The sequence below is a fragment of the Falco punctatus genome (genome assembly GCF_963210335.1).
Source record: "Falco punctatus genome assembly, chromosome: 11".
Classification (NCBI taxonomy): Eukaryota; Metazoa; Chordata; class Aves; order Falconiformes; family Falconidae; genus Falco; species Falco punctatus.
The window spans coordinates 2,168,704-2,192,695 of NC_137591.1; the positions used below are offsets into that span (position 1 = coordinate 2,168,704).

General features: G+C 57.8%; 1 protein-coding gene and 1 long non-coding RNA gene across 4 annotated transcripts; one reads left to right on the plus strand and one right to left on the minus strand.

Moving 5' to 3' along the window:
- Positions 1 to 596: 596 nt before the first annotated feature.
- On the minus strand, positions 597 to 23,719 carry IL23R (interleukin 23 receptor). 3 transcript variants are annotated; one of them, XM_080406634.1, is made up of 16 exons: positions 19,061 to 19,080; positions 18,326 to 18,693; positions 15,803 to 15,897; positions 14,760 to 15,053; positions 14,499 to 14,622; positions 13,403 to 13,608; positions 13,086 to 13,231; positions 11,902 to 12,061; positions 11,074 to 11,156; positions 10,576 to 10,792; positions 9,186 to 9,383; positions 8,415 to 8,498; positions 4,611 to 4,661; positions 3,758 to 3,854; positions 2,452 to 2,542; positions 597 to 1,993 (listed from the first exon to the last, which is right to left on the minus strand). In XM_080406634.1, the coding sequence occupies exons 3-16, from the start codon at positions 15,858 to 15,860 to the stop codon at positions 1,373 to 1,375; spliced, it is 2,430 nt and encodes an 809-aa protein (XP_080262760.1). In that variant the 5' UTR covers positions 15,861 to 15,897; positions 18,326 to 18,693; positions 19,061 to 19,080; the 3' UTR covers positions 597 to 1,372. The 3 variants fall into 3 exon arrangements, with proteins under 3 accessions (XP_080262760.1, XP_080262761.1, XP_080262762.1); XM_080406635.1 differs by having other exon boundaries at positions 14,760 to 14,914; positions 18,326 to 23,719; XM_080406636.1 differs by having other exon boundaries at positions 11,902 to 11,980; positions 18,326 to 23,718.
- Positions 2,405 to 8,405, plus strand: LOC308071339. Its single transcript, XR_013931097.1, has 3 exons — positions 2,405 to 2,782; positions 3,780 to 5,809; positions 7,048 to 8,405. It is a non-coding gene; the product is annotated as an uncharacterized lncRNA (long non-coding RNA).
- Positions 23,720 to 23,992: the final 273 nt, after the last annotated feature.

Here is a 23,992-nt window from a genome sequence, read left to right on the forward strand (position 1 = left end):
CTGGGAGCTCTGCAGCATGCTCGTGCAGCTGTGGGCATGCACAGGTGTGCACTGATGTGCATGGCGTGCAGTGGTGTGAATGGGTGTGCATGGATGTGCACGGGTGTGAATGGGTGTGCACGGTATGCATGGGTGTGCAGTATTGCAAACGGGTGTGCACTGGGTGTGCACCAGCATGCGCTGGGTGTGCGCTGGCATGCACCGAGTGTGGATGGCCATGCATGGGTGTATACTGGCATGCACGGGTGTGCAGCTCTGGCACCAGCGCCCCTCCCCACCCCAGCCACACACAGTGTCACCTCCACTGGCTGCAGCTCCAGGCCAAACCCAGTCTCTGCTGGGGTGTAAGAGGTAGGAGAAAAGGCCCGGCAGAGGAAACCTCGCAGGGAGTGCTGGGTGCTCGGTGTTTTACAGAGCATTGTACACTTCTTTTATGCTTGTATTCCTTAAAAAAAACTGGAGCGTTTCCTTAAAAAGGTGTGGGTAATCCGTGAATAGATAATCCAACCTCACATTTCCAGGGAGGTTCTGGTTGCTTTGGCAACATTTTGTAAGTCCCAGGAAAACTTGTAAACGATTTCACAACCGCTCAGCAGGAAGAAGACTCCTGTATTTCATATTCTGGATGTCAGAAGATCCGAATTCCCTGTCATGTGCCTAATAAATGCCATTTCGCTGTGCCACACTATGCTTCACGCAGCAAGGCTGAGGCACCGACAAGCTGCCGTGAGCTGGTAAATACCTCACCCAAAGCGAAGAATCTGACCAGCAACCAGTTTAGGGAGAGGTTTTAAATCAGCCTGGCGGGTGGTGAAGGCTTGTTCTTACCTGATGTGGGTTTTATTATTGAATGGAAGGGAAGATGAAATCGGGTTATTCTGTCATACAGAAAAGGTTTCACGTTCTTGGTGTTCATGTATGCTGTGTGATATAGAAATCCTCCTTGGCGCAGTGCCTCCTCCTTAGGAGTGAGCCCAAGCTATTCTACACACTTCCATCAGGATGTCTGAGGGGTCATTTTATCCATCTTGACTGCCATCAGCTCCAGGGATGAAATGCTCCAAGCATTTAGCAAGAGGATGACTTGGAGTAATCGTGGAAGCATATTGCATCCTGCAAAAATTGCTTGCTCTGTATTTTGGTTCTTACGGGAATCCAAGTTTTACAGGTTTTTTTCTTGTGAAAATATGAGGTAAGTTTAAAATTGTGATTTACTGGCCAAAAGTTTCCAAGCAGCCACAAGAATTCGTAGTCGATCAAGAGGGCAGATTTCAGATTTGGCATTTTGCTCCAGTTCTGCTGTTTGCAGTCTCAAAGGCTGACGCGTGCCATGGTCATCACTTTGAGTTTTTAATTGTGACTACAGCTTCTCTCAAAATGACCTCCCGATGCTTTGTGGAAAGCAGGTCTTGATATCCACCGGCTCCCCATTCATGGCTCTCAGGCAGGAGACCAGCTCGTCAGGGACCAGCATTTGCTCTTGAACATCACCCGCCGGCGCGAGCCCCCACTGGTGCCCCGGGAGGGAGCCGTGTCCCCCCTGGGCTGAGTCGAACACGTGGCTTTGCCCGCTCCGGCTGCTGTTTAAGATGAGGTTGATCTTCTCCAGAAGACAGATGGGGTGCTCCCCTCCCTCCCCATCCCACAGGTTGGGGACGGGGCTGGTGTAGTCCCTGAAGAAGGTGTTCATCTCTGGTTCTGGGAGGGCTGCAGGGGGCTGCGAGGGGTAAATGTTGGCAGCTACGTACCCCAGCGGGTTCCCGTCAGACACCTGAGGTTTGTAGTCACTGATCTGCTCCGGGGTCACGATATTGGCTGGTGCTGTGCTCCCCGGGTGCTGCCCGTCCTCGGGGACCTCTCTGCTGGGCTTCCTCCTGGTGACCATGTTCCTGTCCTCCTCGTGCACTGGGACCTCCTCGATCTCCGTAACCATGGGGTCACTGCTGTCCAAGAACGGCTCGTAGAAACTGTCACTCGTGGAATCACTCTTTTCCTGGAAAAAAATTGTGAGTGTAGTAACAAAGTGGCAAGTTTACCAACGGGAGAGCTTCACTAGAGCATCCCAAGGAGGAAGTGGGGCGAGGACTTCTTGCCTTTGTCCCATCTTCCTTCCCACCTCTCATCCAACCTCCCCTGCAAAGGAGACCGCAGCGAGGGGGACGAGAGAAGACGGGGAGCAGCCATGCCCGTCTCCACGCTTCTGCGTGCACTTCACGGGCAGCTTGAGTCAGCTGTGCCCACCGAGTAAGGAGCGCACTGAAGCAAGGTTTAAAGACCTCGGCTAAACCAGGCTCCCGGGCACCTTGCAAATGCCTGGGGAATGCTTCCTGATCAGCTCCTGGTCCGTTAGAGCTTAATCCTCTTCCCAGCCGTGTTTGTCACAGCTCTGGAGCCAGCTTTCCTCTAAGGGGAGACAAGTGAAGAAGAGCTGGGAGGTGCTGGGGCGGTTACCTGGAGTGCCTTTACCACGCTGCTGTTTTCCATGTGGGGAAAGTCTTCGGACAGCCATTTCGGCAAGAGCGACACAACAGTGGCGTTAATTCTTTACCAAAAAGAAAAGAAAAGAAAAGAAAACCAAAAAGCCAAGCTGTTAGTCCATTTTATTAGTCACTTTTTCCTCACGCAGGAGGAAACTGCAGAAGCAGCACATCCACCCTTCACGGGAGGCTCGGAAGCCCCAGGTTTGCCCCATAGCGATGGGAGTTCCCCATTGGAGCTCTAGCTTTTCATCTTCCAACATCATCCCCCCAGGTTTGCCGAGCAGCCCTGCAAGTTACTCTAGGTAAATCCCTTAGGTCAAACTTGTCTGTGCGCGAAAATGTTGCTGAACTGGGGGGTGAGGGGAGGACCAAGCTGTGTGCAGGGACCAGAGGCGGCATGTGTGCCCTGAGCTGATGGAACTGGACACACAGCAGTGATGCACATTGATTTTCCTACAGCCAAAACTGCTGCAGAAATTAAAATCTTTTGTGAGAGATTTTAATTTTGCTGAGCTTTGCTGGCATTCTGGTGCATTGCTGTGCTCCCGGGAAAACAGGCAGTCCCTGTTGCTGCTGAAATGCCCGTGTTCCACAATTACACCGAGAACAGAAGGATTAGGCTGGGTTCAGGAACCTTTGACATCCTCAACCCCCAGGTCTCCTGTCCACTATTTTTTTGATTTGTTTTGTTGGGAAGATCCAACCATTAGCTCTGTGCCACAGAGGTCACCCTGGATTTGTGCCAGGGACAGCAGTGCCTGGGATTCCTGGACATCCCTGTTCCAGTTAAATGGCAAACAGGGATAGATGAGCGCTGGTTTGTGGGGGTGCCTAGCAAACAGCAGTCAGTATTAAAAAAACAGTATTAAGGTTCTCCCCATTGAGTTTTCCAGCTGCTCCACTCTCCAGTCTCTGCCTGCCCCTCCGGGTCCGGGAGTGAGGGGCTTCAGGCAAAACTGGCAGGAACAAGTCCTAGGATAAAACTTATCTGCGGAGGGTGCTTTTCTATCCCCTGCCCTTATATCTCTGTAATAATCCCATGTGTCCCTAAGGCTGGCCTTTCCAGAGGAACGATTTTCTGACTTTTTTTGTTGGTCTCTGCCTTACTGGAGAGCACACAAATGCCTTTTCACACAGCAACCTGGTCAATGGGTGAAGCTGGCTTCAGTAAAAGCAGGCTGCAGGGAAAAGGGCTGGGTCCTGCAGTTAGGTTTGAAATATTCTGGAAGAAAAGTAGGAGGGAAATAAGGAAAAAATTGTGGGGGAGAAAACTGTACCTTTTTCTGGCTGATTTTTTAGACATCAGGATTACAAAAACAACCGACAGTGTGACCACGCTGATGCCCAGTCCCAGGAGCACTCCAGTGTCACCATCTGGGAAGGACAGAGAGGAAAGCCATCAGCCGGGTGCCCTGCTCCGGGCTTTCGCTGGGAAGCACACACCTCTGCTCGAGCGGCCGCCAGCGTTTCCCCTACCCTTTGGCTCCTCTGTTCCTGCAGCAAAGCCACGAGAAAAGCAAAACCAAACGTGCTGCCCCACCATGCCGTGCTATCTCGGAGAGGAGCGCTCGCTGCCTTCAGCCATTTCCTACATGGCCTTACTTTCCAGAGTCGCTGAACTGAATTCTTTGGCTTCCATTCGCTTTGCTTTTGCTTTAAGTGCTGCAGCAGATGGTAACGTGCGCTTTACCAGAAGATGTGCAAAGCAGAGCATAACCAGAGTTAGAAAAAATGGATGGGAAATGCTTAAATGAGTTTCTGCTTCCAACTGCAAGATGGAAACAGTCTATCGCTGTGGTCTTATACGTCAACATCATCTTGTATTTGCCTGGTTTGCTTCTCTCCTACTTGTTGTAATGTACGTTATACTACAAGTCTCATAAACAAGCAGAACTTAAGGCACGCATTACAAGGGTACAATTCATCCCTGAGAGCACCGCAGCCTTTCCTGCCCTGTGGCTCATGTTCCCACCAGGTGAAAAGATGCTTTTCTGGCTCTGACCTCTCCAAAGTGCAAGGGAACTTTTGGGTCCCCATCGCCAGATGCAGCAGGCGCTGCTCAGGCTAGAACTCCTGGTTCTGTGCAAGGCGAAAGTCGGGCTTACCCAGTTTGAGCTCCTGTCTGCTTACCGTGGGAGATCTCGCTGGAGGTGCTGCCCAGGAGCTGGTCCTCTGCAGGGACTTCAACAGAGAGAGGAAAAAAATGTCGGAAACTTCATTTAGAGGGCAGCAGGTGATACAGAAGCTATGGCTTGTTTTTATTTTGTCAATAACACTTAGAAAAATAAATAATGGTATAGTGAGAAAAATAAAGCCCCCTAAAGCAATTGGTAACTCCACCTCTGGCTGGACTCTACACCATTTCCTATTTCTCAGAGATCCAATTAAACGAGATGCTGATGAACACATAACCCCAATTACAAAGCATCCATGCACATCGCTCCCCTCAGCACCTGCAACAAGAATTTTGCCTTCCTGAGGGACTGTACACCATTTTTCCTGAGCACCTACAGATTGTACCCCCAGGTGTCTGAGCACCGTGGGACTGAGTATTCTGACGATACCTGTGGTGTGACGGGCTGTGCGGCAAGGGAAGGTCTGCAGCTCAAGACCCTGCCATGGCAAGAAGCATATTTTTGCCAAAATAAGCAGCAAGCTTTCTTCCCGGCCAAATTCAGGCATTCCCTTGGGATCTCTTCTTAACAAATACATGGTGCTGTTGCTGCTACAGACAAGGGGTGAGGGTCCAGGGCAAGGGTGATCTCACCCTGTGTTGGCCTGAGCCTGGAGTAGAACCACAGCTCTGTGGTCAGGACAAGCCACCCACTGCATCTCCCTGGGGTCATCTCCCTGCCTGGGTCCCGGCCACCACCCCGGGCCAGGGTGAGCAGCACGGCTGGCTGGAGAGGGAAGGAGCCACGCTGCCACGCAGTCAGACCTCAGCTGGAGCCATCTGCTGTGCCTGGGGCCGCCTGGCAAGAAAAAGGGGCTCTGCTGGGATGTGCACAGTGTGCACGCTTGTGGTTGGGATGCTGTGCTGAGCCAGAGCATCCCGTGCAGAGCACGCAGTGGGGAGGCACGCCGGGGTGGGAAGCGAGCGCTGCTGCAAGGACAAGGAGGGCAGCCAGTCCCCTTTCACCGTGAGCAGGACGAGAGTTGTCACCTTGGACTGCAGCAGTTAAAGCGCAGGTGGCGAAGGAGGACAACTGCTCCAGCAGCAAGGCTGAGGAGCACCAGGGGAGGCTGCCTTTTCCTCGGAATACAAGAGCAGTCTCAGCAAACATCTGTCAGGGACAGAAGCAATACAGCTGATCTTGCCATGGGCTCAGGTAATTGTCAAATCGTCCTTTCCAGCCCTGCTCCCTATGATTGTGCTCTGTCTTTCAACGGCGGTGAGCGTTGCTGCTGATGTGGCAGCGGATCCACGTTGTGTTTGAAGGAAGGGAAATGCCCCCAGAGCAGCTGGCAATGTAAAGGATCCCTTTTGTAGAGTCACCTATGCAAGCACAGCTCACACTGGCAGCAGGATTTTCCCAAGACAGCCAAGAAATTGGGGAAGGGCAGACACGCCAGTGCATCTTTAGAAGTACAAGGACCCAGGTGTTTTATGAAACCCCTCATTTCCACATTGAAAACTCCTCTGTACCCTGCAGTTTCTGGCTGGCTGCTTTAGGAAAAACCCTGCTGCTCCCCATGTTTGCCTCTCTGTCCCCAAAAGCCAGCTGTCCCAGCAGGGCAGGGATGAGAAGCCACCTCCCCCAGAGTGGGGCCATCACCAGGCTCAAGCTAAACATCTTCCCAGGGCAGCAGAGGACCAGCAGTAATAACAACAGCAGCTAGCATCCGCACCTACATCACGGGGCTTCAACTGGCCAAGACAATTGAGGATATCCAGCATCATATATCCATAATACATAATAGATATATTATAATGTCCTAAACAACATGGGCCACCTAATTTCAGCCAGGTATTGAGAAAGTCCTGTCTCTGATTTGTGCATCTGAAGCACATGCATCTCCTAGGAGAGCTCCTGGAGTTCAGACAACGCGGTTCCCTAAGCAGAGGGTTTGCAGACTGGAGCGTGCTGCAGACGCTGCAAAGCACTTCGGAGGTACGGGGTTGTGGAAGGAGAGTGATGGAGCACGTTATTCTGCAGCCTGGGCATCCAGCAGTTGGGGCGGGGGGGCAGGTATCACTTGCACAATGAACTTATAAAAATTTAAAAAAAATCTAGTATGATTACAGTAATGCCTTACTGATGATGGATGGGCTCAATCTAAGCCGAAGAACGAGGTTCAAGCTGTGGGGCCGAGTTGGAGGAGTTCCCTGTGGGTGTCAGCTGTGGGCCGTGTTGCTTTGGAAGCAAACCCTGTCATAGACACGAGTTTCATTGCTGCCTCACGTTGGTACTTCCCCACATGAACCCCCCAAGCTTCGTTAAAGGAGTCTCTGCAACTGCTAGGGATGAAGTCTCTGTTTTTAAGCATTTATCATGTTTCTGGGCCATTTGCTCCAAGCCAAGGAGCATCCTCCTTTTGACCCCCAGCTCTTCCCCCTTGCACGCAGGTGGAGACCTGCTGCTGAGGTTTGATCCCACTTGAGGATCTGGACCCTGGAGATTCATGTCACCAGAGCTGGAGGTGCCCAAACCCTGACCCACCTAGAGCCGGAGGCTGTCGGTGTGTCCATGAGGATAACGGCTAACAGCCATGAACAGCCTGGGATGAACCAGTCAGGTATACCTGTTTCCATTTCTTGGGGAAAAAATTGACTAACTGCCCTTCCCAAAGCCACGAGGGATGCCAACCAGAAACACAGAGCTGGCTTGTTGTAGGGAAAGTATCTGGGCGGCTTTGAATAACTCATCTGAAATTGCCTCACAGCACGGGAGGGTGAACTGACGGCATCCTCAGGTGTTGTGGTTGCCTGCAGCTGCAGCCAGCTCTGACAGGGCACCCAGGGCACTAACGGGTCCTGATGGCCCTGAGCAGTATCACCTGGGACCCCCACCCCCACACCTGCCCGCAGCCCTATTAAAGCTCAGCCTGGGCCTTCAACCCCTGTCTGGGCTGTGCTGGAGGAGCTCTGGAGGTCCAAACCCTGGCCCGTGGGTTGACTTTGTGACTTGACCTCAGCCACCCCTTGCCTCTGTGGCCCTATTGGGCCACTGCTGGCTGCCGCGTGTGGCCTCCAGCACTGTGGGGGCTTTGTCTGTGGTGCCCATGGAGCATGTACGGTGGTGCTGGACAGTGTCCTCAGCTGAGATGCTGAGTTGTTGGGTGGGTTATCCTGGCCCATGTGGGTGAGGACCAGCAGAGGGATGGGACAGCTCAGGGAGCATAATGTGCCCAGCTCTTGAGGACAGCCAAAGCCGACACGTGCAGTGCAGGAGATGATGACGATCCTTATTTTCTTTTGTAAATTGGCCCATGCTCTTATCTAAAACAGTGTCCAGAACTGAAGCCTGCTTGCTTCCCGCCCCAGGTAAGAAAGGCTCAGGCTGCAGCTTGGCCAGCCCGTCTCTGTTAAGTTGGTTTTTACGTTTTGGTTTATCTGTGACACTCTATTGTCAGATGTGCAAAGCAGGAACGTCATCCTTTCTATCACAAAAAGGGAGAATGCCTCCACTGGTGTGTCTTGTGAAGTAAGATGTGGCTCTCATGTGCGTGAGGTCTGTGTGCAGGAGCAGAGATCAGCTAGAGAAGGTTTTTCATACAGATCCATTGATAAAAATCTCTATTTTTCATGTCCTGCAGCCAGCTGGCTTCTATCTAGAGCCCCATTTTTATCTGGTCAATGCGGGAGGGGTTTACATCTTGTTTCTAGAACAAAGTAATTCTACAAAACCGGCAGGTGGTGAGAACCCTGACAATGAAACATCAAGCTGAGCTCTGCTGCAGCAAGCGGCAGCTTCTCCACCCAGCGGGGCTTACCTTGGCCAGAGCTCGGTCTGCTGACTCCATCGGGGTAGACGGCGTATACTGACACGTTGATGTGACCTCCTGCTACTGCTTTTGCTGGAAAGAAGCAAGATTTGCTTTTTAAAATGTGTTTGTCAGCTGCTGTCAGAGCTCTAGGCTTGCTCAGGGGCTTGTTGCTGAGTGGTGGAAGTGGGTGGAGGTGTGCGGGGTTGTCCGGCTCCGAGCCCACCACACGCCTCCCCTGGGGAAAGCCGCTGCATGAGCTGCTCCTAAAAAACCCCGTGGCAGAGCGAAGGCTAGGGAGTACCCAAACCCAGTAAAGACCAGAACCGATGTGGGGAGCAGGACGGGCCCCAGGTGCTCGGGCTGTGCAGGTTGGCCCACCGGGAGGAGGGGTGCTGAAACCTCAGCCTTGGTGCACCAAGTGCGGTACCTTCTCCCCTTCACCCTTTAAGCACACGCGTGCGTCTTCTGTGCTTGGGCAGGCCCTGCAGGTCTGCTGTGGCTCCCCTGCCTGCCAGCTCACTTGTCACTTCATTCTCTTACCCTGTCCCTTCTTTCCTTGTGACCTTTGCCTGGGGGACCAGATCCCACCGACTGCCCTTGTGTCTCCTATTGCTTCGCTCCTCCTTGCTCCCTAAGGGCTCTTCATTGTCCCACTTGCCAAAAACAAGTGGGCAGGGGCTTAATTTCAAATGAAACTCTGCCTTTATAATATATTTTGGCTTTATAATACCCTGATGAACTGCACCAAACAGCAAAAGGACTCCTGGAATATCTTACCTTGGATGTATGTGTGTGTTTCCTGGTGTGGGACTTTCTTCCAAAAATACTGTTCCTCCCAGCCATACCAGGTGGTGGAAACCCCCTCCACGATGAACCAGAGCGGGGACCTGCTGCTGCGGGGTGAGGGCTGCCAGGCCACCAAGACCCTGCTCAGGTTGTCGGGCTTAACCTCCACGGCCACCGGGGCTGGGAACTCTGCCGAGAGAGACGGAAAGGGGTCTGTCACCCGACCTCGGCCAAAAAGCAGGAGACTTGGCAGGGTCAGCCAAGCCCCGGCAAAATGTCTTTTCTGAAAGTAAGGACTGATGAGGGAATGCAAAATTCTAGCCTGTTTCCAGCTTCCCTGTGCTGCTTACCCGCCTGTGCCGCTGTAGGTGTGCTTCAGCTGGGCTCCCCATCCCCCCCCTTTAGGGCAGAAGCCCCATTTCTTATGTGACCATTCTCAGATGCTTCCATGGTTTCTAACACACCAATAACCCCTGTGTCTTCACTGCCACGTGCATCTCCATCCCCTGCCTCCCCTGGGACAGCAGACCGAAGGACCTCGCTGGCACACTGTCCCCCAGACATTGGTGTCCTGCCCCGAAGCTTCTTTCTGGTGAGGCTGGGTTTATCCCTTTCCCCGCTCAGGTCCAGCTCAGCTCCCTCGGTGAGCCCTGCTAACTCCTGTTCTCTCTGCTCACCCAGATACCTCTGTGCTCACATACATGTATCACAAAGCGTATCTTCAGCTTTGCCATGTTCCATCTGAAACGCTCTACCTGTCACTTCTTACAAGAAAGGCGTGTGATTCTGATAAGTATGGGAGATTAGAGAAATTTTTCCACCTTATTTCTCTTAGTTTCTTTTTAGTCATATATTTGTCCTCAATTTGAATGGGACTTTCCCCTCCTGTTGCTCATTAAAAGAGACATTTTTCAGAAACAGGAAAGCGTGGTTGTGGGGAAAACCACAGCCTGTGTTGGAGGGAACCCACGGTGGCCAGGGAAGGATTTCTTTTCCCTCCCTTTCTGTTTGCAAGGACCCAGCTCCCAGCCAGGGCTCCCCCTGGCAGAGGCAGCCGGAGCTATTTTGGGGAGCGCGGAGCAGGGGAGCACCCTTGTGCCGAGCCTGCTGCACAGCACCGTCCTGCCAGCCAGCGTGGGCTGGACAAACTTATTTTTAAGCTTGTCATTGCTGCCTTCAGAGGCCAAGGGCTGAGTTATGTGGCTGTGGAGCATCTCTGTCTCCGGGGGATGCTGGCCTCGTCTGGAGGTTATCATATTCCTCCATGGTGGGTAGCACACTGCCGGGGCTTTCCCCTTCCTTTAAAGCCATGCGTGCACCAGGCAGCATTTCCCCCCTGCAATCCTGACGAAAGCGGCAGTTGGCATGTGTGAGATCCTACCTTTCTGACTGCCAGCTCCCTGGCTGAGGGTGATGCTGGCCGGGCTGGAAGCCCCCTTGGAATTGTATGCGGTGATGCGGAGGGTGCGGGCTCCCGGGGGCACCAGGATGCTGCACGCCGTGCTGGAGGTGTTGCAGAGGAGCAGCGTTCCCCAGGGGCTCTCGGCAGCCACGGTGTAGCCCAGGATCCTCCCTCTGGCATCCTGGGGTGACAGGGGCTGTGAACAGTGAGAAAGACAGCCCAATGGGGATGGGCGTGAGGTCCAGTGCTGAGCTGCCCCAGTGCAGGACAGCCATCCCCTTGGCTGGGCAGCACATGGATGGATGGTGCAAGGATGGAGAGATTTTGCCCCCAGGACATGTTGGGGTCTCACCTTCCCCCCAGTTTTGGTCCCTCTTTAGGAAGGGCATTGCCATCCGCTGCCTCTTGGCAGGTGCTCTTCTCAGGGAGGAGCAGAGCATGCAAAAATGGCACAGCAGCTACCAAAACAGGCGTTACCTTGATCAAGACCGTCACCTCATGGCTGCCGTTCGGGAACACCGGGCCCAGGCGACGCCAGACATCGGGGGCTGTGGCAGGGGCTGCGGGAGGAAGCGTGGGACGTGGTGTGAGCTGCTGAAGGGGAGCGGCTGGGGCTCCCACCCAGGCTGCAAACAGCAGCGAGTGCCACTTTGTAGGGCGAGCGTGTCCCCGGCTTCCTCACTGCAGCCAGGATGGGAGGACATTGCTCCTCGGGCATCCCAGCCTGTCGCTGGCCGAGGTAACGGGGCGGTAACTGGGATGCAAAGGGGGAAGGTGACACAGGACAACAGGTATTTGTGGCTGGTGGGACACCTCGGGTGATGTGGCTTTTCCACCTGGGACAGGAGGTGCTCCCACTGCTGGGGAGCGAGCAAGCTACCCAAGACGGGTAAACATATCCCATCCCTCTTTCTGTATGGAAAACCACGTGTCTGCAGAGCCCCCCCGTTTCTCTCCAGCTCCCACGGAGCCTGCCCAAATCCCCAGGCCCTGCCTGTGGGGCCAGGAGTGCTCGGAGGGTGTGAGAGGAGCTGCCAGCCTGCGGCAGTGCCCAGCTCTCGGCCGCAGCGCTGGGCGGTGGCGCAGCCTCCCAGGCCACCACAGCACGCAGTGGCCTCTGGCAGCACGGGGATGTGCAGGTTCCCGTGCCATGTGCATGCTGTGCACATGCCACGTCCATGCCACACACATGCGTGTGGCTGGCTGACGCGCCGTGCAGCGCCAGAGCTCAGGCAGGGTCCCTGGGGAGCATCTCAAGGGCTGGGTGGGAAAATGCAGCGAGAGCAGCGCTGAGGCTGAGCTTACCTGCCTCAGGGGTGGTGTAGAGGAAGGGGGGGCTCCAGGGGCTCCAGGGGCTGTCGGCAGGGCTGAGCCGGCACCTGACCTGAAACACGTACTGGGTGTTACTCTGCAGGTCGTGCCGCCCGCGGGGCCTGTGCTGCGCCGCACCATCCCACAGCTCCACCTGCAAGGGAAGCAGGGTGCTAGGGGCAAGCGGGACCCAGCCAGCCCCCCACGCAGAGCGGGAGCACGTGGTGGTCACTACCTTCCTCGTCTGCATGGACGGGGATGGGCAAGGTCCTTCCCCAGCACCAAAAGGTTTGTCAAGCCCTGGCACAGGCTGCCTAGGGAGGTGGTGGAGTCCCCATCCCTGGAGGTGTTCAAAAGACACACAGATGTGGCACTTAGGGACATGGGTTAGCGGTGGGCTTGGCAGTGCTGGGTTAATGGTTGGGCTTGATGGTCTTAAAGGTCTTTTCCAACCCCAATGATTCCGCAGTTCTCTGACTCTCTGGGGCTGGCTAAGCCCCGGGGCGCTGACTGCCAAGGGGTCCCCATCGCTGCTGTGCCTCCTGTGGGGCTCCAGCACGTCTTTTTGAGACTGATGCTGTTGCAAAACACGGTGCACACACAGTCCCCTCTGCTAATGCACTGGGCAAGCTGGTGGGTGCAGTGAGAGCTCCCAGACCACCGCTGCATGGGCTTTGGACACCACAGCAATTTGGGAGGCTGCGGTGGGTACTGGGATCCAGCCTCAGCCCCTGTCAGCACCCAGGGAGGTTTCCAAAAGGGACATGGGTGGAGCTGCCCCCAGCGTAGTTGTGTCTGCTGGTGCACTGGGCAATCGGTGAAGTGCGTGTGCGCTGGGGCATCCCCGGAGGTTTTTTTGCCTTGTCCTTGTAGAGTTATTCTGAATTTTGCCCTTTTGCTTAAGAAGCAGAGATAACCCTGCCCCAAAGGCTGCCTGCTCTGTTGGAGTGTTAATTGTCCTGCCCCTGCAAAGAGGGGCTGGTGGTGGCCAGGGGTGTGTGCCCCCCACTGGCACCAAACCAAAGGGGTGGCTTTTGAATGACCCCAAATCCTCCCATTGCCTGTGGGTGCTTAGGGGTCTCCAGCAAGACCAGGACTGGTGCGTCTCCTAACAGCAGGCAGCTCCTGCACACAGGTCTGTATGTGGGGAGGTTTCGGGGGGTCCCAGGCTGTCTCACATGCCATGCTGGGGTGCCTGTGGCTTTGTGTCGCTCCTCACAGTGCACGTTCTCCAGCAGTGTCTGCCTTCTCCAGTGGATGATGGTTGTGGGAGGTGATGTCTCTGTCGTCTCAGCACCGTCGACCAGGGGTGGGGTGGGCACCACTGCGGGGAGAACCGGCAAAGCATGGGGGGGGGGGCGCTGGCACACCACGGGGGCTGCCCTCCTGTGTGTGAGCTGCACAGGTCCCACATCCCCAGAGCGATGCTTCAGGGCAGCGTGTATGGCCATGCACAGCCCCAGCAGCTCACGGATGGACAGCTGGGTGGACGTACCCAGCTCCTGCAGGTCGAGAGGCCGAGGGGCTGAGCGGGCGGTGCCCAGCGCGTTGCTGGCCTGCACCCATGCTGAGTAGCGGCTCCTGCCATGCAGTGTGCTCAGCGGCACTGGCGAGCCTGCGGGGAAGACCTCCTCCTCCTCCTCCTCCCCCTTCTCCTCAGCATCCTTCTCCTCTGCATCCTTCACCACAGCCAGCCCTGCGCTGGGAAGCAGAAGGCAGATCTGATCAGAGCCCGTCCCGGCATCGGGCACCCACTGGAAAGACAACCCGGCTCTCAAGGGGTCCTGGCTCACGACTGGGGCACAGCCACCTCCAAACCCAGAGTCTGTCACTCCTCAAGCCAGCTAGTAAGTAATTTCCTTCGGTTCTTGATGTTCCTGCAGGGCATTTGCATTTTTACCATAGGAAAGGAACTTTCCTATTTCTTTCTGGCTGCATGGTTCAAAGTTTGAGCGCAAGCAGATTTAGGCAGGCAGCTAATCACTTCTCTTCACAAAGCCTACGCATGACAGGATTCAATGCGTTTACTTTAACAGATAACTTTGAAAGCGTGCCAATCTTGTGTCACGGGGGCTTCAGCGTCAGATGTGACAGAAAGCAGCCGGCGCTGGGTTGGAAGGGCTGTGGCACGCTGCACAGCAGCCGGCACATCTGCTTCAGGCTCAGGCACTTGTACCCTGCTGAAGTTTCAGTTTTGGGGTTTGGGCAGCAGTAGGTGCAAACCTCTGGCCGCACCCTCTGCACACCCTTTAGCTTAGAAAGAGTCAAAAATCTGCAAAAAATGCATTGCTGTAATGCGTTGTAATGTGATGCAATTCTTGCCGGGCCACTGAGCGCCCTGAGCGTGTAAGGTCTGTCCTGCAGAGCTAAACCTGTGGTTTAATGTGCGGTTTGCAAGCCGGAGCCCAGGAAGATGTGAGCTTTAGAACTAGGGCACGACGCCCACTCCTAGCTGCCGGCAGCAGAGGAGCCCTGGTGTCACCTGGCTTTGCGGCTGCAGCACCCTGACTGCACACCATGCACCGGCTCCCTCTGGCCCTGTCCCGCTCATCACATCGCCCACCCCGCAGCCCCCCGCCCCGGGGCCTTACCGGCGCAGGTGGAGGGTGTAGTGGGTGCTCAGGTGGGTCAGCCGCCCCCTATCCCACGTGCACGCCAGGTGCCCCGAGTGCTCGCGGATGGTGCAAGTCAGGTTGCTGGGGGGGTCTGGAGGGTCTGCGGAGGGAAGGTCAGGCAGAGCATGTGGACACCCTCCCGAGGGGTGCCAAACTCAGGCTGTTGCAACCCCTCCCCGACCTCCTCGAGGCTGGTGGCTTAGTAGAAGTCGCCCAAATGCACGGCAGGGTACTCACAGCCGGCCTGGATGTTGGCACCGCACACCAGCTGGCTCCTCTTGCTGTTGGGGCAGCGGGTGAAGCAGGCAACGGTCCTGAAGGGCTCCTGGAAATCGTGCAGCCAGAGCTGGACGGTGCTGCTGTTAACGGGGTGCAGGGGACCCTCAGCGAGGCTGTAGTTGAGGAAGATGAAGAACTCTGCACGGGGGCAGCCAGGGGTGGCAAGGCAGTTGATGGAGATGTTGGAGCCCATCGGCACCACGGGTGCAGGCTTGATCCAGACGCGCCCCGAGCACTCGATGCTTGCAACACCTGTGTCAACACCCCCCGGGTCAGGGTGGCCCTGGGTGGGTGCCCCACGGGGGAAGACGATGCCTGCAGGCTGCCCCGCTCCTCACGGGCGGCTGCTTTGCTGGGATGCAGGCAGCGGCATGGCAGAACACCATGGCAGGGGGCTGCCCGTGCCCCCCAGCACCCTCCCCGCCTTCAGCAGTGACCCAGCACCCGGTGACTCATCCCTTTGCATGGGAAACAGCTAGTTTCACCCATTTTAGGTTTTACTCTAATGTTTAAATGACTGCAGGGAAATAACTCGTTATCTCGAGAGCTCTGATGCCCCGAGATTAGTGCAGCAGCCCCCGCACAGGCGCACTGCCCTTCGCTATCAGATGAGGGCTCTGCACCAGCCCTGGCAAACCCAGCTCGCAGCCGGTATCGCTCGATCTGGCCTTCCCGGAAAGGGTGCAGCTGCGCTCGGCTGCGTGTGCGCAGAGCCAGGACCGTGCTGCTGTCACCGCCGCTGCAGTGCCAGCGGGCTTCAGCGCGGCTGGGCACGGCCCACTGCAGGGTGCGAGTGGGGGGAGAGGGTGCCGTGGGGTGTGGGAGCCCCCTGCAACGCTAATGACATGCTCCCCCCAAAATCCATAGCTATAGCCTTATAATTTCCCTGCTCCCACTCCGATACCCCAGCAGCAGGGCTAGTGTTTGCTCCGGTGGCCAGCAAAGGTGATGCCATGGTGGCCATGCCACACTGTGCCGAGCCGTGCCACGCTGCCACTTACCTCCGCACAGGCAGCAGAGCAGGGCGTGGATCACCAAAGCCTCGCCGGAGCTTGCCATGGCCTGGACTGTGGCCGCTGCCCACGCACAGCATAGTCTGCGGGGAGGGAAGGTGTGAGTGGTCCCACCAGCTGCACCGCTGCCCACCACGGCCAGCTCTGCCGTCACCCCAGGGAGCGCAGGGCCTCCCGTGGAGGTGGGGATGGGGATGCCTGGCGGGGCTTTCCCTGGGGGCCCGGGGGCAAGCAAGGCTGTGCTGGCAGCAGAAGCACCGGGGAAGGTGCCGGCCAGCACGCGGGGCTCAGCACGTCGGGTAACAGGCACCCCGGCAGCAGAGCCCAGTGCCCAGCCCTGGTGAGCATCCCTGAGGGCACTTGACTCAAGTTTCTACCTCTGGTGACATTTTTCTTAGTTTTCATCCCTGTGAAACTTCTCCAATCCTTGACTTATCTGGCTGCGTGCATGGATGCAGGTTTTGGTGACCCCAGGTGGGGAGGGTGTGGGGGAGCGCAGGCAGGACGGCCCTACCTCCCCGGGCAGGTGATGGAGCACACACTCCTGGCAACCAGCTCCCAGCACAGGCCGGAGCACCAGGAGGTGATGGGAGCCACCAGCACGGGTTTACAGAAGGGAAATCACACCTGAGCAGCCCAAGAGCCTTCCACCAAGAAGTCTGGTGTGGTGGGTGAGGGGGAAGCTGCTTGTTTCCATCCTGCCCCTCTGCTCGGCCCTGGGGAGGCACGTGTGGAGTGCTGGGTCCAGGGCTGGGCTCCCCAGGACAAGGGACACATGGATGGACTTGGGTGAGTCCAGCAAAGGCCACAGAGATGCCTGAGGGTCTGGAACACCTGAGATGTGAGGCAGGGCTGGGAGAGCTGCTCAGCCTGGAGAGGAGGGGGCTCAGGGGGGTCTTATCCTTGGGTATAGGTGTCTGATGTGGGAGTAGAGATGAGGGAGCCAGACTCCTCTCAGTGGTGCCCAGGGACAGGACAGGAGGCAATGGGCTTACCTTTAAAATCAGGCATTTCCAGTTAAAAGTAAGAAAAATCACTTTAAAGGTGGCCAGGCATGGGACCGGCTGCCCAGAGGGGTTGCCCTGCAGTCTCCATCCCTGGAGATGCTCAGACCCGACCAGACAGTTTCAAGGGACAGAAACTTCCCTTGTTTCCATACACTTTTCCCACCCCCTTGCTGCGGCAGGTGCTGCCCGAGCCGAGCAATGGCTTTCCCTGGCAGTGCTCCGCCCCCCGAGACAGTCCCAAAATCCCAGGCAAGGGCTTCCCCTCTCCCCCAGGAGCCACACTTGTGTCCGCGTCCCACAGTCCTGCTCGAATTTTTCCCTGCTCACTTTGCCTTCCTCCCCAGCCTCTTTGGATTCCGCTGCCACCAGGGCCAGCCCCCCTCCAGAGGGGAAGCCCAGCCTCACCAGCCCCACAGCACTCGGGGTGCCAGGTATGGCACCAGGATGGTTTTGCAGTAGCCCAGGCACAGAGCAGCAGGGTGCAAGGGAATGCAGCTCCTGGAGGTGGGGGAATTGCTCTTTTCCAAGAGAAGCATCCTCTTGGAGCAGCCTGCATGGCACGCCCCAGCCCCCCAAAGGCCGGGGGGCGAGAGCCTCCCTGCAAGCCCACAGCACCCTGATCCCATCTGTGGGGGGTCCAGGCTGCTGCTCCCGCTGCTGTGGGGTGGGCGCTGAGCAGACCCTCACCATAGCCTTGCACCCCCGTTCACCTGCACAGTGCTGGAAACTGAGCAAAGCCCTGCGCCTCCATGGTTTTCTTTTTCAGGGAGCAATAATGAAAATAACCCCATAAAAATTCTGGTGTTAGAAGCAAGTTTTCCCTCGAGGGACACGGTGAGCCAGAGGCCACTGTGAAAGCTTCAGGATTCTGTTGTTCCAGCCAAGTAAGGCTACTAGCTGCAGCTAATGCCTTTGTATTTCTCCTGCTGCGTGAGCTGACCTCGTTTGTTTTAAGGACTGTTCAAGTATTCATAATGAGTCAGATTTCAAGTGCCTTCCCATTACCTGACCCCCTAAGAGAACCCAAAGGCCTCTCATTGCCTGCAAACCGCCTGCAAGTTAGAACAAATGGGGGAAAACCCCCTGTGCTCTATGAAAAAGCTGAAAACATAATAAATCTGCCCAGCTGCCAGCTCTAAGCCAAGATCGCAGGCTCTGCCTCCTCCGGGGATCAGTCACGTTCCCTTTTTTTTCCAGTTTACAAGCATTTGCAGACTCCAAAGCCAGAAGGAACGAGGCCGTTGCCGTGTTGAGAGATACTGATCTTTGATATCTGTATTTAAAAAGTCTCGTCATACATTAGCACTAAAGAAATGCAAAGCAAATGAAGAAGTAACAAGCTGTCCCAGCCGTGCAAGCCCAAACCGTGCGAAACCTTCACTGGCAGCGCGTGCCAGGAGCGGCTAAGGCACGCCAGTGGCAGCCAAGAAACATGGGCTGGGGGTTTCTGGCTTTAAACCCAGGGGGAGCGGGCTGGAAGCTGGGCAGAGCTGGGGGTCCTTACCTTGCCAGTCCTCAGGACATGTGCTGCCGGGCCCCTCTGCCTGCTGCTGTGGCCAGGGCTGCTGAGCGTGGCGAGAAGCATCGGCGGCTGCCAGCGAGCCTGACCTAGATAGCTGCGAAACACGGAGAGTTTCCAGTCTGAGTCAGTCCATGGGAAAACCCAGCATCCCTTAAAGGAACAGCCCCGGGGGGCGGGGGTGTCTTTTCAGTCTTTAAGTCCTTACAGAATCTAGAGTCAAATTTAATCCCAAAGGGATTTTTCCAATCATGCTGCTGCATGTGAGGTGGCAGGAGCCCAGCAGAGGGGTCCTGGGGAAGGGGGCTAAGCGCTGTCAGCAAATAGAACAGGATTCTGCTGATCCCCGAAGCCTACGTGGAAAAACTTGAGAGAGGTTGTTTTCACCGGCACCCGGTGTCACCCACTCTGCTTGCGCCAGTGGCCGGCTCACCCCAGGGTGCCATGGACCACCCCTCTGCTTGTGCTGGTAGCCAGCTCACCCCAGGATGCTATGGGCCACCCCTCTGCTTGTGCTGGTGGCCAGCTACCCCCAGGGTGCTACAGGCAACCCCTCTGCTTGTGCTGGTGGCCAGCTACCCCCAGGGTGCCATGGACCACCCCTCTGCTTGTGCTGGTGGCCAGCTACCCCCAGGGTGCCACGGGCTGTGGAGTGGTGTGGGGCCAAAGGGGCCAAGGCTGCACCAGTGCTCCCCAGCCCACCGGTGCTCCCCAGCCCACCAATGCTCTCCATCCCACCGGCTCCCACCGCCGCTGCAGAGCCCATGGCTGCCTTTCTTGTGTCGGTTGAAGAGTTAACCTCAATAACAGTGTTAACCTCATTAGACACTGCAACCACAGGAAACACCGCAGCCCCGCTCACCACCTCTGTCGGCGCAGAAGGAAACGTATGGGAACATCATTTCCCTCCTCAGGGCACGAGAGACCCTTCCTCCGGCAGCACCAGCCGCGCTGGGCTGTCGTGGTCTGGGGGCTTCACCACAGCGAAGAGCCTCACTGTGTGCTGAAACTATAATGTGACTAGGTAATGCATATAGAAACGCAATACATATATGCTATATGTAAATATAATATATATATATATAAATTGTGTAAATATATACATATATATAATGCACCAGTATGTGAGGTTATGCACACCCTGAGCAAGGTCGGGAGGGTTTTGGTGGGGATCTTGGTTTCAGCATATTACAAGTGTCTGTAATGCATCGTCTAATGCAAGCATTTGTATTATCTATGGAGGACACTGTTGGGAGGTAGTGAGGGGGGGTCTCGCCTTGCGGGTGGGCTGTGCTGCCGCTTGGGGGTCCCCGTGTCAGGGGAGTTAGCCCAGGAAGGCCCCCAAGGGAAGCCCAGCCCCTTCTGCAGGGCTGTGGGGCAATTGCCTGGCTGCTGGGGGGGCACAGCTGGGGCCAGGGCTGCACAGCTGGGGCCGGGGCCACATTGCAAGCATGCACATCTGGAGCCAGGTTATGGCACCTGGCTCTGGGGTGGCACCGGGGGTGTGCACATCTGGAGCTGGGACAGCACCAAGGGCAAACACATCTGGGCCCAGGAAGCACACCTGGAGCCAGGGCAGCAACGTAAGTGCACACATCTGGGGCCAGCACAGCACATCTGGGTGCGGTGCAGCGTGCCTCCAGCCACAGCGCGTGGGGGCTGCTCCCCAGCACCCAGCCAGCCTCGGGACCTTCCCAGGACGTGTCGCAGCCCCTCTGAGCTGCTGGTTCCCGTATTTCCCAGACCATCAGTCTGTTCTGGTGCTGGTTAAACTGGTGTCTCCTCATCTCTTCCGGGGCCGTGGCGAGCTGGGGCTCCGTGCACCAGGGCCACCAGCCCTCGGGCAGAGGGCAGCAGCCGAGCGCTCGTGCCTGGCTCTTTCTCGTGGCTTTCTCTTTGCCGTGCTCAGAAATCCCGGCTGCTTTGGCCTTCCTCTGAGGCAGGTTACGCTGCCCCAGCTTCCCAATCCCGTCACCCCTCTTACTCCCTTTGGAGGTCTTGGTGATGCGCTTAGATCCTCCTGACAGCCTAATGGCCAGAGGTGGAAATACCTTGCCAGCGTTTTGCTGCTGTGGAGAGAGTCCCTCCAGAAGCTGGCATGGCACAGCATGGCATGGCATGGCACGGCACGGCATGGCACGGCACGGCACGGCATGGCACGGCACGGCATGGCATGGCACAGCATGGCATGGCACGGCATGGCATGGCACGGCATGGCACGGCACAGCATGGCATGGCACGGCACGGCATGGCACGGCACGGCACGGCATGGCACGGCACGGCACGGCACGGCATGGCATGGCACGGCACGGCATGGCACGGCACGGCACGGCACGGCATGGCATGGCACGGCATGGCATGGCACGGCGCGGCATGGCATGGCACGGCACGGCACGGCACGGCACGGCACGGCATGGCACGGCACGGCATGGCACGGCACGGCACGGCATAGCATGGCACGGCATGGCATGGCACGGCGCGGCACGGCATGGCGCGGCACGGCACGGCACGGCACGGCATGGCATGGCATGGCATGGCACGGCGCGGCATGGCATGGCACGGCACGGCACGGCACGGCACGGCATGGCACGGCACGGCATGGCACGGCACGGCACGGCATGGCATGGCACGGCATGGCACGGCATGGCATGGCATGGCATGGCATGGCACGGCGCGGCATGGCATGGCACGGCATGGCACGGCATGGCACGGCACGGCGCGGCATGGCATGGCACGGCACGGCATGGCATGGCACAGCAGGCTTCTCCAAGCACCAGGCTGATGCCTTCAGCACTCTGTGCCCATTTCCCTTGGGACCCAGGGTGCTGCCCAGCCTTTTTCCAGCCAAATGCCCACCCGGCTGATGGTCCCTGTGGCATGCTGGCCGTGCCCAGCCCAGGGCTGGGATCAGCACCCCCTCCCTGCCAGTGCTTTCTCCCGACCCTCAACCTGCCTTAGTCACATCAAGCTCTTGCACCCCTTCTGCCACGGCAGCACCCATGTTTTGGGGGGCACCCGCTAGCCTTGAACTCAAGCGGCCAAGAACGTACCCAGGGGCGCACGGGGCCCGCGGCACCCTGCTCCCACCTCTGCTCTGGCATTAACTTTCCCGAGCAGCACAGCCGCCCCTGCACAGGCGATTGCATCTCGCAGAGACTTCCTCGCTGGCTGCCGAGACCTGCCCTGGCCCCCGCGCCAGCCCCCCACCCACCGCCAGCACCCGGGGCTGCCGCATCCCTCCGCCGCCTCCGCATCCTGCAGACCTTCCCTCTGCCTTCACCCCAGGGGGTACCAGGCTCGCTCCCCACCCTGGGATGCACATGCCACCCCGGAGTCATCACCAGTTTGGCACCGGGGAGCAACCTTTAGCCCAGCTGGTCGCCAAATGAGATTAAGATTTAATTTAACATTTGTTATCTTTTGGTGGGTCGCTGCTGGCTGGGTAGAATGACTGCGGTGAGTCAGAGGCGTAGTTCAGCAGGAAGGAAAGGTCGGGCCAGAAGGGGCTGCGCTGCCAACAGCAAAGCGCCGGTGCCGTACCCAGAGCTGCGCTTGGCACAGGGGGCACAGGGGGCACAGGGGGCACGGGGGGTGGGGGTATGGCCATCCTGGGCACACAGCCCTGGGGCAGGCGCCAGTCACAGCCCCTTCTCACCCTGCCAGCACCATCACAGTGCACCTCCTGCCGCCACCGACCCAACCCATTCCCCCGGAGGGTGCACGTGTTTGGCGTTAAAACTGCCGCGGTGGCATTTGTGCTGTGGGTGCTGCACCCGTGGGGGCTTCCCTGAACCCTGCAGTGGGCTTTGCTGGGGGGAGGGCAGGCCTGGGGAGCGGTGCTGCTTGCGTCAATACCACTGGCACCGGAGGCCAGGCAGGATTAGGTTCCTTGCTGCTCTTGGAGGAGTAAATATTTCCAGGTCCAAGCCCGCGCTGTGGCTCGATAAGGAGGGACAGGACATCGCACTGGGCAAGGACGGGGATGCCAGAGAGGAGAGCTTTGCTGACTGTGGGGTCTGGCCAGGCTAAAAGGACATCTGAGATATGGGAAAACTGCTCCTGGGCTTTGAGGTGGTGGGTCCTTCCTGCAGGCTGGTGTGGGCCATGCCAGGAACAGCCCCTGCTCCTGCTGTGGCTGCCGGCTGGGAAAAAGAACTTCTGGGCGAGGGCGAGCGTGCCAGGGCAGGCGGCAGGTGCCGGGGTGAGCGGTAGCTCTGCCCGTGGGGCCACCGGGCCCCTTCCATGCGTGGGCTGGCTGTGCCTGGGCAGGCCAGGACGTGGCGGGGGGAGAACTGGGGATAAAACTCCCTAGAAGGGGACGTGTCCCCTGTGACCAGCGCCATGGCCAAGGGCTGCACCCCGCAGTCACCTCCTCCTGGCGGGAGTGACCCCGCAGTACCGAGTGGGGGCTCATCCCACCCTCCCTGCACCCAGTCCGAGAGACCCCTGCCCCCTCCATCTCCCCCCCGCCCCAGTGCAGCATCTCCACCCACGCTGGCTTTGTCCCTCCAGCCACGTCCCCATTCCCCCACACCGGGGTGGGGGGGCTGCAGGGCACAGCCCCCCCGGCTGTCACCGGAGGGGCCTGCCGTCAGCTCCCAGCCCCATGGCACAGCCCCACAGTGCTGCTGGGGCTGGGGTCCATGGGGGCAGCGGGCAGCAGCTACGGCAGCAGCTACGGCAGCAATGACGGCTTTAGCCGCATGTGCTGGTTCTTGTTTGCCAGCGGAATCCTGAACAACGCCAGGTTTTCTGATGTCACCCATAGGGTGGTGATTTGCTTTATTTAGGTTTTTTTTCCCCTCCAGGCTGCATTATTTGGGGATTTTTCCATTCGGCAGAATGTGGCCCAGCGGGGGAAGAGTAAAATGCGGAAAGGGAAAGGTCTGGTGCCACAATACTGCACGCTGGGTCACCCAAAGGCAACAGCCTGAAGGGTGCTGGGCCCCTGTGTGTCTGCACCCCCAGCCTGTGCCCCCCGCCCCTGCTTCAGCTGTGGGGAGGGAGGGACACTCCTTCCCCCCATCCCCCCCCAAGAAAAGGCAAGTGTTGTGTGGACTAAGTCCATGTCTGCAAGTTGCATCGCACTGCACTGCATGCAAGTGTCCCTTGCCCCTGCAATGCCCCCCAGTGCTGCCCCCGCGGAGCAGGGCCCTGTGCAATGCCCCCCTGCCAGCCCCCTGCACAGGATGACCCCCCGCTGTGCAGTCACCCATGCCCCCTGTGCAATGCCTTGCCCCCCTGCCAGACTGCTGCCTGATGGCCCCCCTGTGCCGTGCCCCCCGACCCCTGTGCAACTGCCTGCCACGCAGTGCCCCCATGCTGAGCCCCTCTGCAATGCCGTGCCCCCCCATGCCAGACCCCTGCGTGACCCTCTCCTCTGCAATGCCCCCCTGCGCCATGCCTTGCTAACCGCCCCCCTCCTGTGCGATGTCCCCCCCCCATGCCATGCCCCCCAAGGCCGGACCCCCACGCAGTGTCCCCTACGCCAGACTCCTGCGCGGTACACCCCCGTGCCGTGCCCCCCCCAGCTCCCCATGCAGCACCCCCAGCGCAACGCCCCCCGTACTGGATCCCCGCGCCATTCCCCCCACTAGACCCCCGTGTCGTGGCCCCCCCGTGCCAAGCCCCCTGTGTAACCTCCCCCCCCCT

Excerpts from the sequence above, each read along its gene's own strand:
- IL23R (XM_080406634.1), bottom strand. The coding sequence starts at position 15,860 with ATGGCAAGCTCCGGCGAGGCTTTGGTGATCCACGCCCTGCTCTGCTGC. Across the intron at positions 8,499-9,185 it reads AACACACACATACATCCAAG|CAAAAGCAGTAGCAGGAGGT; the intron begins GTAAGATATTCC and ends GCTTCTTTCCAG. Across the intron at positions 4,662-8,414 it reads CAGACCGAGCTCTGGCCAAG|TCCCTGCAGAGGACCAGCTC; the intron begins GTAAGCCCCGCT and ends TCTCTGTTGAAG.